Source organism: Mandrillus leucophaeus, unplaced genomic scaffold (assembly GCF_000951045.1).
Source record: "Mandrillus leucophaeus isolate KB7577 unplaced genomic scaffold, Mleu.le_1.0 Scaffold226, whole genome shotgun sequence".
Classification (NCBI taxonomy): Eukaryota; Metazoa; Chordata; class Mammalia; order Primates; family Cercopithecidae; genus Mandrillus; species Mandrillus leucophaeus.
This window is the reverse complement of record NW_012102321.1, coordinates 2,558,569-2,571,877: the sequence shown is the minus strand read 5'-3', so window position 1 is coordinate 2,571,877 and position 13,309 is coordinate 2,558,569. Positions and strand designations below refer to the sequence as shown.

Here is a 13,309-nt window from a genome sequence, read left to right as displayed (position 1 = left end):
TGTTGATGGGCAATAATGAATCTTTGCTGTGATGAATAGAGCTATGATGAACATACAAATACACTTGTGTTTTTGAGAGAATGATTGATTCTCTTTTGAATATATACTCAATAATGGAATTACTGGGTTGAATAGTAGTTTTCTTTTAAACTCTTTGAGCAATCTCCAAACTCCCGTCTCCACAGTGGCTGAACTAATTTACATTTCCACCAGCAGTGAATAAACATTCCTTTTTCTCTGCATCCTCACCAGCATCTTTTTGTTTTTGTTTTTTGTTTGTTTTTTCACTTTTCAATAATTGCCATTCTAACTGGTGTGAGATGGTATCTCATTTTGGTTTTTATTAACATTTATCCGATGATTAGTGATGTTGAGCATTTTTTCATGTGTGATGGCTCCTTGTATGTTGCCTTTTGGGAATTGTCTGTTTATGTCTATGCCCACTTTTTAATGGGGCTGTTTGTTTTTTGTTTTTCATTTATTTAAGTTCCTTATAGATTCTGGATATCAGAATACTCATTCAAATGAGTATTTGTCAGATACTCATTCTTCTTTTTAAATGTATTTTTTTAAAGCAATTATACTAAAGACCTCTTATACTAAAGCATTTGTTTAAATAAAAATTTCAAGAGTGGAACATTTTAAGGTAGTTAAATGAAAATGTTTAAGAGATGACCATGAGAGTGTTTTTCTGAATTAGAGGTCAGCATCACTGGGTGCTGGAGTTGAAAATGTCCATGAACCCAAAGGCTTCAGTGATGGTGGGGAATAACTGGGATGTTTATAGATGGCTCAAGTGGGTAGACAGGGATTTGGCTGCTTGGTATGAGCTAGACAGAGTGGTTTTTATGTTATGGTGGAAAACTGATTTTAGGATGGAATACTAATTGTTGGAAATGACCATGGAATGCAGTAGAAATAGTGAGTTCCTATCTATTAGTAAGTCCTGTAAACTCTGGGGCCTCAGAGACTTTATCGGTTGAGCAGCCGTTATTCGAAAGAGTTTCAGGACAGACAGTGTCTTTAAGAGTGAGCAGGGTTTCAGTTAAGGTGACATTGTGTGACATATTTTAAGGTGGTAGGAAGTTTATTAAAGTAGATAGATGAGTTGAAAGCTTTTGAAAATGCTAATCACTCTTTCACCCTTGATTTCTCCATTAGTACTGTCATTTCCCCTGGTTTTCTGTGTGTGACTTTGCCCTTCTTGATAGTTAATGCTGCTTCTTCCTTTGCCCATCTCTTTGACATTGGCGTTTTCTACCATTCCAGTTTTGTTTTTATCTCTTCTGACTATACTGATTGATGTTAAGCAATTTCATTTATTGCCTTAGCTTCAGATTTATTATTTACCTTTCTCATAGCTTTTGTACCTTTGCATGTGTTGTTATTTACTCTGCTTATTGTGTCATGCCTCACTGTTTTCTACTTGGCAGAATTCTGTTAGTCCTTTAAGGTTCAACCTCTGATTTAATTTTCAATCAAATTTTAGTTATCTAGTCCTGTTCCTACCCTACCAGCTCTACATTAGATGTGGTCTATATTCCCTTAATACGTTGTATACCATCATCATAATGCTTGCTATAATATTTCAACTATTGGCTTTCTTGTTTGCCATCTCCCCTAGACTGAACTCAGTGAGGGTAAGGGCTACAATTGTTTTTAGATCCTGTTCTTCTCAATACTTAGGAAGGTGCCCAGAACTGGTAAATATATGAATGAATAAGTTGTTATATTGCCAACTTTGCCTGTATTGCCGCAGAAGATACTAATGCTAATAAGTCTCTATAAAAACTCTGTTCACCCTTATCAGTCATTAAAGAAATGAGTTAATAATAAGGTACTGTTTTCAATAGGTAGTAAAGAATAGTAGTTAACAGCATGAATTCTGTAACAAGAAGTCTACCTTAATTTCAATTCCAGTTCTGCCACTTACGGAATGATTTTGGACAAATCATTTAACCTTTCTGTGCCTCATTTTTCACATCTGGCAATCAGTAATATATAAGCATTAGTTGTTAATATTTTACATTTATAAATTTGTTCAATATATCCGGGTTAGAGTAAGACAACCGCATATTGTTGATAGAAATTTAAATTGGTATAGTGTTTCTGGAAAGCAGTTTTCTTTTGATTGAATCATTTCATTTTTAATACTCTCTTAATCAAATCTGAAGTAACCTTTTAATAAAATCTGAAAATGAAATGAAATCTGAAAGACCAATATGTTCCCGAGTAATATATGATAGTTTGCAGGCAACTCAAATCTCTCATGAGACAGGGACTGGTTCAATATGTTGTTTAATGTTATTCAACAATTAAATGTTAGCATTTTAGTGGCATGGAAAATTATTATGGTTTAATAGGCAAGATATAAAACATAAAATATCTCAGATATGTTTTTAAAACCCTTAAGAAGGAGGTGTTAAGATACTGACTTGTGGTTGCTTTTGGGTGAGGGGATTTAACCTCTGTCAGACGAATGTTTATTTATAAAGTGTGATTAAAGGCCTGGTGCAGTGGCTCACGCCTATAATACCAGAACTTTGGGAGGCTGAGGCCGGCAGATTGCTTGAGCTCAAAAGTTGGAGACCAGCCTGGGCAACATAGTGAAACCCGTCTCTATTAAAAATAAATTAAAAAAAAAGTAAAAGTGTGATTAACAACTGACATGCTGAGTTTTTCTGTTTAACAACTAAATGAGGTAATGTGAAAGTTCTTTGGCTATCTCGTATTTTTTTAACTCACTGTCGTTCATCTCTCATACTTTTATTGTAAAATCAAACTGTTGTGTTAAAGAAGTACAACATCGTGTTTTCACATAATTCTCTACCATTGCATTTAAAAATGGGAACTTCTAGCTATATTTTGTTGGTGGTTATCCCTCCTGTTAATTTGCCATTAGTGCCCAGTTTGATAGAAATTATTTTCCTAATGTAAATTTATTTTATGATCATAGTGATGCCATTTTGGTTTGGCTTAGGCTTTTTTTTTGTCTCTCTCTCTCTATTTAATCTGCAGCAACTGGAACAGATCCAGAAGGAACTAAGTGTTTTGGAAGAGGATATTAAGAGAGTGGAAGTAAGGAATCAAGAATTTCTCGCATCCTTAGCAATTTTTCAATTTCATGAAATTGTCACCTTTCCATTAAGTTACCATGTTAAGTTTATGGGATTGGTCTTAGTTATGAAGAAAGTAACAGCTGTTACTTTCATTTTAATTGAGAATGAATTTTTGTAAAAAAAAAAAAAAATTCTGAACACTTGATGATAAAATATAGTCTAAATTTGTTTTACAATGTTTTATTGCCATAATTTTTCTTGATTAGATTGACAAAAAAAACCCACTCAGTTTTCTTGGAGTGCCATCATAACTTAAAACTGTCAATTATTACCACTAAAATGCTTTTTTTATTAACAATTTTTACATACCTACTCTGTGCATTTCTAGGAGTTAAGGTTAATTAAAAGAGAAATATAAGAATACATTACCAATATTCTGGGAATTTACGTTTAATATAGTTTACCTAAGGAAATTTATGGGAGGATCCTTGGGAGTCTTATAGGATATTATGATTTGAAGTTTTTGCCTTTGGCTGTATTTATTAAAAAATTTAGTTTGTGGTTTTTAATTATTTATATGTTACAGTTTTCTTTTGCTGATATGTAGAACATGTTAAAGATTAATGGATTTAATATTTAGTGGATGTTCAGTATCCTCTGTGGCATTTTTAAGTTGTTACACATTTATGTCACTTACTTGACTCTATGATTGAGCTGAGCTTGGATTAGCCAGAAATAATTCTATCTGATGATGCATCTTTAGTGGCATTTTAAAATTTGCTGTTTCTTCATTAATCAAAATTACATAAAAAAGGAAGCTAGATTGTCAGTGTGAAAGGCAAAATTTATATAATGGTTGATTAGGCCTATTCCTCTGGATTACTGATCGAAAATTAGAGTTTAAGTCATTATTAAACAAAGCTAATATTTCAATCTTAATGTTTGTGGAAAATATATATAAAGCAGAGACTTGACATATTCTGGGTGTTTTTTGTGCTTTTGTGTTCAAGAGTTGAACCTGATGATCCAATTATCTTACTGTCATATTTATCTTAGTATTTATCAATAGATAATCACCTGAATTAATGATGTGCTAGTTCACTATTCACGTAGTATAATGTACATGTCATTTAAAATATTTACATTTATCTTTTTCTGCATTTGGTGGCTTCATTAATGATGAACAATATTTAGTAAACAATTTATAGTTCTTTAAGATTGTGTACCATAGAAAAGGCTTGTCTCTTAACTTTTCACATGTCCTTGCTTTTGTATTCTGTGGAGAGGAAGCCTTCAGAAATTTGATGTTGAGACAAATGGGGACTGATGAAAACCCGGGAATAGAAAGGAATATATCATGCCTCTTTTTGATTTATGTATCTTCTATTTGAAATGTCTACTATAATTCAAATAATTTTATTTTCAGGAAATGAGTGGCTTATACTCTCCTGTCAGTGAGGATAGCACAGTGCCTCAATTTGAAGCTCCTTCTCCATCACACAGGTACAAGCTTCACACTTGCAATTGATTAGAATTCATGTTACAAAATGTGCATATGGTCTAGTTCTTTAGGAGCGTTTTCCATGCAGTGTATGAAACCCCTGAGAAATTACTTTGGTCATGATCTAGAAATGAGATTCATATGGCCCATCTGTTTCCTTAATGCGATGAATTTTATGCCAGGAAGAGTTAGCGAGTAGAATACTATAATGTTATGAATTCACAGTTGGATTAAAAGTTTGATGACTTTCTTAAAGTAATGATAGCTCTAAATATCTTGTGAATTAAAGTCAGATGACATTAAAAAATCTAAATTTGAGAACATGAAGTGGTAGTATTAGGGAAAAATGTGGTAAGATAAAACCTTCGACTTTTCCCCCTAACTTGTTAAATTTTATTGGGCAGATCACTTTTCCCACATTTAAAATGAGGGCAATAGACAGATCTGTTAGTTTAGATTTCCTTGATATTTTCTTATAACTCCTTGTTATTAATTATTCTCTATGTTATATTAGAATGGCGTTATATTTGTCATGACCATTTCCCAAGATTTTAGAATAATGCCTGGCTTCGTTTAGTAGTAGCTATTTGTAAAATATAGTGAATGTGTGTGTTTCCCTTTTAGCTTCAAAATTCTATCTCATGAAATATGTACTCTCTCAGTCTTGAGTTTTGAATTTTTATGCTTGAAATGTTCAAACTAAGAACAGTTTTACATGAAATCATGTGTTTTTTGGTTTGTTAAATCCACCCTCTGCTTAGGATAATGATGTAATGGAATCTTAACAGACAAATAGTTTTAGGGTAATGTGGACTATCAGGAAGTCCAATTCTACTATGGTAAATTATAATAACCTTCAGAATCTATCACTTTAGGAAAGCTGTTGTGGATCTAGTTTGGTACATTGTGTACAGAAAGAGTGCAGGGTTGTTCTAGTTGAGGAGAATTCAGAGATTTGACATTTTTCCCATTAATTATAGTATGGAGAATCCTTGTGAGTTCTGGTTGATTCTGGTATTATTTTAGCTGTGTAATTCAGTTGATTTTCTTCTATATTTTTCTTTCTTTGAAACATTTGAGAATGACTTGTCTGTGTGTATTGTTATCTTTAAGCCTAGAATTCAGTTCTGATATGCACAGGATCTTTGTCAATGGAATATTTATTATGTAAGTACATACAGGGAAGAAAAAGTTGTCACATCACAAAAAGTTCACTAATAATGATTCATTCCCATTGTCTTATTCCTCTCTGTTTAACAGTAGCATTTTTTTTTTTGTATATGTTGTTTCCAGATCTTTGTTACTCAGTCTGTCATTGATTGTTGGATTTTATGAACTTGTGACAGTATAGTGAATTTACTTAATTGCTCTATTTATTGAATGCCTCTGATATTCTAGGAGCTATTCTAGGTGTTGGAGCTAGCTGACAAAGTCCCTGTCCTTTCTAACTTACCTTTTGGGATGTGTGTATGGAGGTTGGGGGAGATACTAAAAGGGCTAATGTATAGCGTAGTAGTATATAACATAATACAGTCATGCACTGCATAATGACGTTTCAGTCAGTGATGGACTGCATATATGATGGTGATCTCATAAGAAAATAATGATCTCATAAGCACATAAAGAGACCTAATATATGACACTTGATATTGGCATTGCAGATCAAGTAGGGGAAATGACTGATATTCAGTAATGGTGCTGGGACATTGGTTTTTTGCATATATATATTCACATATATATACACATATGTGTGTGTATATATATACACATATGTGTGTATATATATACACCATCTTGGTTTGTGTAAGTATACTCTGTGATCACATAATGACAAAATTGCCTAATGACACATTTCTCAGAATGTGTCCCTCTCATTGAGTGATGCATGACTGCACTACGTTAGGAAGAATAATTAGGCATGCTAGGGGTTTGCAAAAGGGTTCTGTTTTAGTTTTCATAGCCAGGCTTCTCCAAGGAGGTGGCATCTAAGTTGACACATTAATCAAGTAAAGACTAATTATGATAGAAAGTTATGGGATGGTGTTAAACAGGATCTGATTTAGATTTTAAAATGTTTACTTGGATTCCTGTGTGGAGGACAGAGAAAATACTACCAGTGTCCCTCTCAACTTCCTGACATTGGAAGCTAGGGAGAAAAGTTAGGAAGCATTGTAGCAGTCAGAAGAGAGGAGGTTGGTTTGCACTAGGATTTTATTGATGGAAGAGGTAAGAGTGGTTGTATTGTAAAATAAAGTAGCAGATCTTGTAAAACATACTAGATTTCATTAAGTTTATGAAAATGTTGTTGGAGAATTGCTAGAATTCCTTGCAAAGCTATCATTAAATTAGATTCTAGCAGAGTTATATGGGTTAACAGTTCAAGAAGCAAAAATAGGCAAACAGTATTTTCTTTAAGAGTGTTTTGATGTTTTCTGTAAACAAGTGATTTGAGTATCACTGAAGGCTTCAGAGAGGCACTTGGGAAAAATGACGTAGCCCTTAAATACTCTGAGTGAAAATGATCCTTAAGATTATGATTTGAAATCAGACATGCTGACATGAATATTATCTTTTATAATACTATTAATATTTGATTTTTCTTTAAGCAGCAGTATGTAGTTGCAATTTTACTGATCATTTTTTTTTCAGAATTGTTAGCTTTATTATTTAAATGCCAGACAATTTTTGTTCTTATTCCTCACTAAAAAGTTTTGATCTCTCTTTTAAACAGGCTTACTTTACAAAGTTCTTCTCTAGATTTGTTAGTTTTCTGTAATGATTATCTTTATTATATGTCAGGTCACTGAATCCTTTACATAGATTCTGGGTTTATGTTTAGATTATGTATTTAAATGAAAAAGAAAAGCAGAAGCCAGATAATGGTATTCCCTCCCTTTCCCAGTCCCCCACAGAACTTTATATTCTACCTACTTTGATTAGCTGTAATTGTCATGTCCTGTTTTACTACTTCTGCCTTGTTTAGATCCTTAGCATCACCTAATCTAGCAATAGTCTTTTAACCTGTCCTCTTATGTGTTGTTGTCAGAAATATGATGTTTCTTTCCTGCTTAAAATTTTTCAGTAGCTGCCTATCATGTACGTTGATTTAGATCCATCTCTTTGCATGACCCTCCGTAATTACCTAGCCCTAGCCTACTGTTTTTGTGCTTTAAAGTTGTATGTAACTCTCAAAGCAGAATGTTAGGGTATCTTTGCTTATACTGTTCTTTTGCCTAGAAACTTCTCCTGAATTCAACTGTTAAGTAACTATCCCCAAAGACCCCAAACCTAGGGTGAGGTCTTTCTTTTTATTTTTTATTTTTTTATTTTTTGTTTTTATTATTATACTTTAAGTTCTAGGGTACATGTGCATAATGTGCGGGTTTGTTACATATGTATACTTGTGCCATGTTGGTGTGCTGCACCCATCAACTCGTCAGCACCCATCAACTCGTCATTTACATCAGGTATAACTCCCAATGCCATCCCTCCCCCCTGCCCCCCATAATAGGGCCCTGGTGTGTGATGTTCCCTTTCCCAAGTCCAAGTGATCTCATTGTTCAGTTCCCACCTATGAGTGAGAACATTCGGTGTTTGGTTTTCTGTTCTTGGGATAGTTTGCTGAGAATGATGGTTTCCAGCTGCATCCATGTCCCTACAAAGGACACAAACTCATCCTTTTTTATGGCTGCATAGTATTCCACGGTGTATATGTGCCACATTTTCTGAATCCAGTCTGTCACTGATGGACATTTGGGTTGATTCCAAGTCTTTGCTATTGTGAATAGTGCCGCAATGAACATACGTGTGCATGTTTCTTTATAGCAGCATGATTTATAATCCTTTGGGTATATACCCAGTAATAGGATGGCTGGGTCATATGGTACTTCTAGTTCTAGATCCTTGAGAAATCGCCATACTGTTTTCCATAATGGTTGAACTAGTTTACAATCCCCCCAACAGTATAAAAGTGTTCCTATTTCTCCACATCCTCTCCAGCACCTGTTGTTTCCTGACTTTTTAATGATTGCCATTCTAACTGGTGTGAGATGGTATCTCATTGTGGTTTTGATTTGCATTTCTCTGATGGCCAGTGATGATGAGCATTTTTTCATGTGTCTGTTGGCTGTATGCATGTCGTCTTTTGAGAAATGTCTGTTCATATCCTTTGCCCACTTTTTGATGGGGTTGTTTGTTTTTTTCTTGTAAATTTGTTTGAGTTCTTTGTAGGTAACTATCCCCAAAGACCCCAAACCTAGGGTGAGGTCTTTCTATTCTTTTTTGAGATGCTCTTTCCCTAAAAACTTAAGGGAAGGGAAAAGGAAGCAGGAGATAGAATTAACCACTTGTTTTGTAAAGATTTCTACTTATTTTGATCCTGTTTCTATAGTATGTATTACTTTGGAAAAAATACATGTTTTCCATGCTGTACTGTAATCCTGTGAATATTGTTTTTTTTGTATACTTCCACATTTTTATGTATTTACATATAATAGGGACTTAAATATAAGTTTTTGAGTAAATATATACCTAACCTAGAATGTCATTTAATTTTCAATTTGTGAATTTACTGAAGCATGACATTTAGTACACTTAATAAGTAAATAATTCTTTTAATCTTACTATAAAAGCTATCAGTTATGTTTCATTGAGGTGAGGTATTTAAAAAATAAAAATAAAAATCAGTTGAATTTTTTAACCTTTTAAGCTTTCATCCATTTCAAACTTTCCATATAATCAATCAAACCTATGACTGCTATACTTAGAACCTTTTTAGTCTGTTTTAAATTCTAAGGAAGGAAAGTCTTCACAATTCTCAGTATAAACCATAGTTTACATTTTATTGTTGCATAGTTGTGTGTGTCAAATAATGAGTAAATCAGAGATTAATAGGCAAGCATAGTCTCTTTTACTTATTGTGAAGTGGAATTGGTTCTTTTGTATAGGAGGGTGATTATGAGGATATATATCCTATTTGCCCTTCTAGAGTATTATTAATGTTTTAGACATTTTTTAACTTTTTAGCTCAGACTTTATTTAAATAATACGGCAAAACATTTTTGTTAGGTTCTCTTCCTGGCAAATAGGACAGTGCTGATTTTTTTTAGATTAAAACATAGTTAGACTAGGCTTGATTTTCTCTGAATTTTTGAGAGCGTAAACTGGGTGGACTCTACATGGATTAACAAACGTGGATGTTAGGCTCTTTAAATATTATTTAGTTTAATATTATGTGTAATTAAATAGAAAGGACTGCTAAATAACTTATTATCAAGCCTATGAAGCCATTAGCTTAGTATAAACCTAGTATTACCCTCTTGTGGTTAGCTGTATATCTGGTGTGATAAGGAACATTGGCATACTATTCATTAGATTTTACATCCTCGTCAAAGCCATTGCAGTAACTTTGCTTTTAAATTTCTGAATGTATCTTATTGATGTCATTTCTCTCTTAGAAATAATTATCTCATAATTGCTTTATTCTTTGTCTTTAAGCAGTTTTGGAATGGTGAGTTATTAGTCTCTTCTGTGTGTTCAGAACATCAGAGAACTTAGTTTGAAAAATGATGTATTAGTTGAAACTTCTCTATCTCCTTCAGCGGGGTATGCTTTATAAGATCCAGATAGTTGCTGGAGTTAAATTTGCGTAGTAAGTCTTGTTTTTCTAAGATAGTATGTAAATGTAGTACGAAATACAAGTACTAAATAAAATTTTTTGATCTATAGTCTCTTATCTTTAAAATGCTTTTACTGATAAGAAATTGCTGTTGATTGAAAGTTTAATTCATTTTTTTAAAAAATGTCATACAGGCATGCATTAGTTTAAATTCTGAATTGCCTGTTTTCTGTGCTAGAGGAAGGAGGAGCTTTATGAATAAAATATGTAGGTAAGAGTTTTATATAAGACACTTTTGATTTTATTTACTCTATCAAACATTTTTGAAGCATACCTTTTATTTGTGTTTCTATAATTTTGACAAAGTTCCAGATGAATCAAAGTATAGGGATAATAGGAAAAAGCAAGGAATAATTTTATGGAGGCTAGGAATATTTAACATTAAAAATATATATGTAGGGTGGTGATCTAATACCTTGTGAATTCATATATTTTATAATTTGAATACATTAATGATATTTAAGAAACGATATTGCATAATAGCTTCTGGACTACATTAAGAAATTCCTCTAGTTTACTCTTGTCACTCTGTGCAATTATACTAATCTCTGGTCATTGAAAGAATATATGCTTGGGATGGGTATGGAGGACAGGAATGAGTCTTTAGTAGATGAAAAGTGAGCCGTCTTCCCTATTTTTGCATAGTGAGTCTTTGGCTGGATTATTACCCCTGACATTGTCGTCTGCCACTTCACATGTTAATGCTTAAGTTCTTAGTACCTTTTGGCAACTATTATTGGTTCAACAACTTTATTTTATTTGATATGTTTTTTTCTTATTGCAGGAAATGAAATGTTTTTATGATCAAGTTGAACTAATCCTTAAGGGGAAGCTTATGACAAACAGGAAATTATCTGTACACAGGCTAAAATTTTTTTCAAATCTTCAAGGTTAGGTGATTATAGATGGATTTTTAAGAAATCTCAACTACACTTGCATTGGAGAGTTTTGAACATACATGGTGTTTTGCTGTATTTTAATGAAGCTTACCTTTATGTGAGAGTAGTAAAACCATTTGATTGTTTTATTCTTGTGAGTACTAAGGGTTACTTGACTTAATTCTGACCCTAAACCATGACAAGGAGTTGAACTTGATGCCAAAGTCAGTAAAATAATTGAAGAATCTGAAGGCATCTTGATTGTGAACTAAAACAAAAACAAACACAAAACACAGGAAACAAACTTCCATGGCAATAACGTAGGGGATACTCTTCGTACACCTGTAATTTCTCATTAAAATTGACAGGTAATAGACATTCAATAAGTTCTGAAAACGTTTCTTGAAACTGTAATTTTCTTTAGAATAGTTGAAGAATTTATTTTCAGTCATTCAGCCAGTATTTGAGGTGTACCAGGCATGTATAAAAAACACTGTGTTAGAACCCAATTATTGAGAGAAAATATTTGTAAATCATATATTGGATTAGGTGCTAATGTGCAAAATATACAAGGAACAAAATATACAAATACTCTATGAAACAACCTATTTTTAAAATGAGTAAACGACTTGAACAGGTATTTCTCAAAAGAAGACATAGAAATGGCCAACAGATATATGAAAAAAATGCTGAACATCTCTGATCATCAGAGAAATGCAAATTAGTGCACATCACCTCACATTTCTTAGATTGGCCATTATCAGAAAGATGAAACAAATGTTGATGAGGATGTGGAGAAAAGGGAGCTCTTATACACTGTTGGTGGTATTATAATTAGTACAACTACTTTGGAAGACATTATGGAGGTTCCTCAAAAAACTAAAAATAGAACTAATAATAAAAATACTATCCTGCAATCCCGTTACTGGGAATATTCTCAAAGGAAATAAAATCACTATGAAAAAAATCCCATCTTCTTTGTCCCATTATTCACAGTAGCCATGCAAACAATGTAAGTATTTATCTAAATGGATGAATGGATTTAAAACATATGTTGTGTGTGTGTATATATACATACACTCACACACACACACACACACACACGAATACTATTGCACCTTAAAAAAAACCCAGGAAGTTCTGTCATTTGCACCAACACAAATGAACCTAGATGACATTATGTTAAGTGAAATAAGACAGGCACAGAAAGACAAATACTGTATGATCTTGCTTACATGTGGAATCTAGAAAAGTTGAACTCACAGAAGTAGAGCATAGTATGGTGGTTAACAGAGATTAGAAGTGGATGGGGAGAGGGGAGAAGTTGGTCAGTGAGTACGAAGTTATAGTTAGGAAGAATCAGTTCTGGTGTTCTGTTGTGCAACAAAGTGGTTATAGTTAATGATAGTGAATTGTGTATTTTAGAATAGCAAAAGAGAGGATTTTAAATGTTCTCACAAATATTTGAGGTGGTAGATATGCTATACTCTGATCATTTCACAGTGTATGCAGGGATCACAATATTTTATACCTCATAAATATTCACAATTATTATGTCAATTAAAGATAAAAATGTAAAAAACACTGTTAGGCACTGGGATATATTTGTGAATATGACAGATCCAAGAACCCTGTTCTCATGGTTACATATTCTTAGGAGGAAAAATAAGATATGTGGGTGAATTGGTTATTCTCTTTAAAATTTGGTGTAAATAGACTTTTTGATTCCAATAATTTATAATCATCAAACTATTTAACTCAAAAACTGCAGTAATTATGATTAATTGGTAGGCATTTCAGGATTTCTATAAAATATCCTTGGGTTCTTGTTAAGAACTAAAATCAACAGAATGAAGGATAAAAATCTTATGATCATTTCAGTTGATACCTAAAAAGTGATGTTGTTGCCAGGCGTGGTGGCTCACACCAGTAATCCCAGCACTTTGGGAGGCCGAGGCGGGTGGATCATGAGGTCAAGAGATCAAGCCCATCCTGGCCAGCATGGTGAAACCCTGTCTCTACTAAAAATACAAAAAGCTGGGCATGGTGGTAGTCCTAGCTACTCAGGAGGCTGAGGCAGGAGAAATCGCTTGAACCCAGGAGGCAGAGGTTGCAGTGAGCCGAGATTGCGCCGCCGCACACCAGCCTGGTGACAGAGCGAGACTCCGTCTCAAAAAAAAGAAAAGAAAAAAAA

General features: G+C 33.3%; 1 protein-coding gene across 11 annotated transcripts in view; it reads left to right on the top strand.

Annotated features, from left to right (window-relative positions):
* Positions 1 to 13,309, top strand: part of RFWD2 (ring finger and WD repeat domain 2, E3 ubiquitin protein ligase) — a 256,292-nt gene that overhangs the window by 68,423 nt on the left and 174,560 nt on the right. For 6 of the 11 annotated variants that reach the window (XM_011981442.1, XM_011981435.1, XM_011981439.1 and 3 more), the window contains 2 exons: positions 3,019 to 3,078; positions 4,486 to 4,562. The exons of 1 other annotated variant lie outside the window; for it this stretch is intronic. In XM_011981442.1, coding sequence (XP_011836832.1) covers positions 3,019 to 3,078; positions 4,486 to 4,562 — 137 coding nt within the window. Of the gene's footprint in view, positions 1 to 3,018; positions 3,079 to 4,485; positions 4,563 to 5,673; positions 5,728 to 13,309 lie in introns of all 11 variants that reach the window. 4 more of the 11 variants (XM_011981440.1, XM_011981436.1, XM_011981438.1 and 1 more) reach the window with 2 other exon arrangements.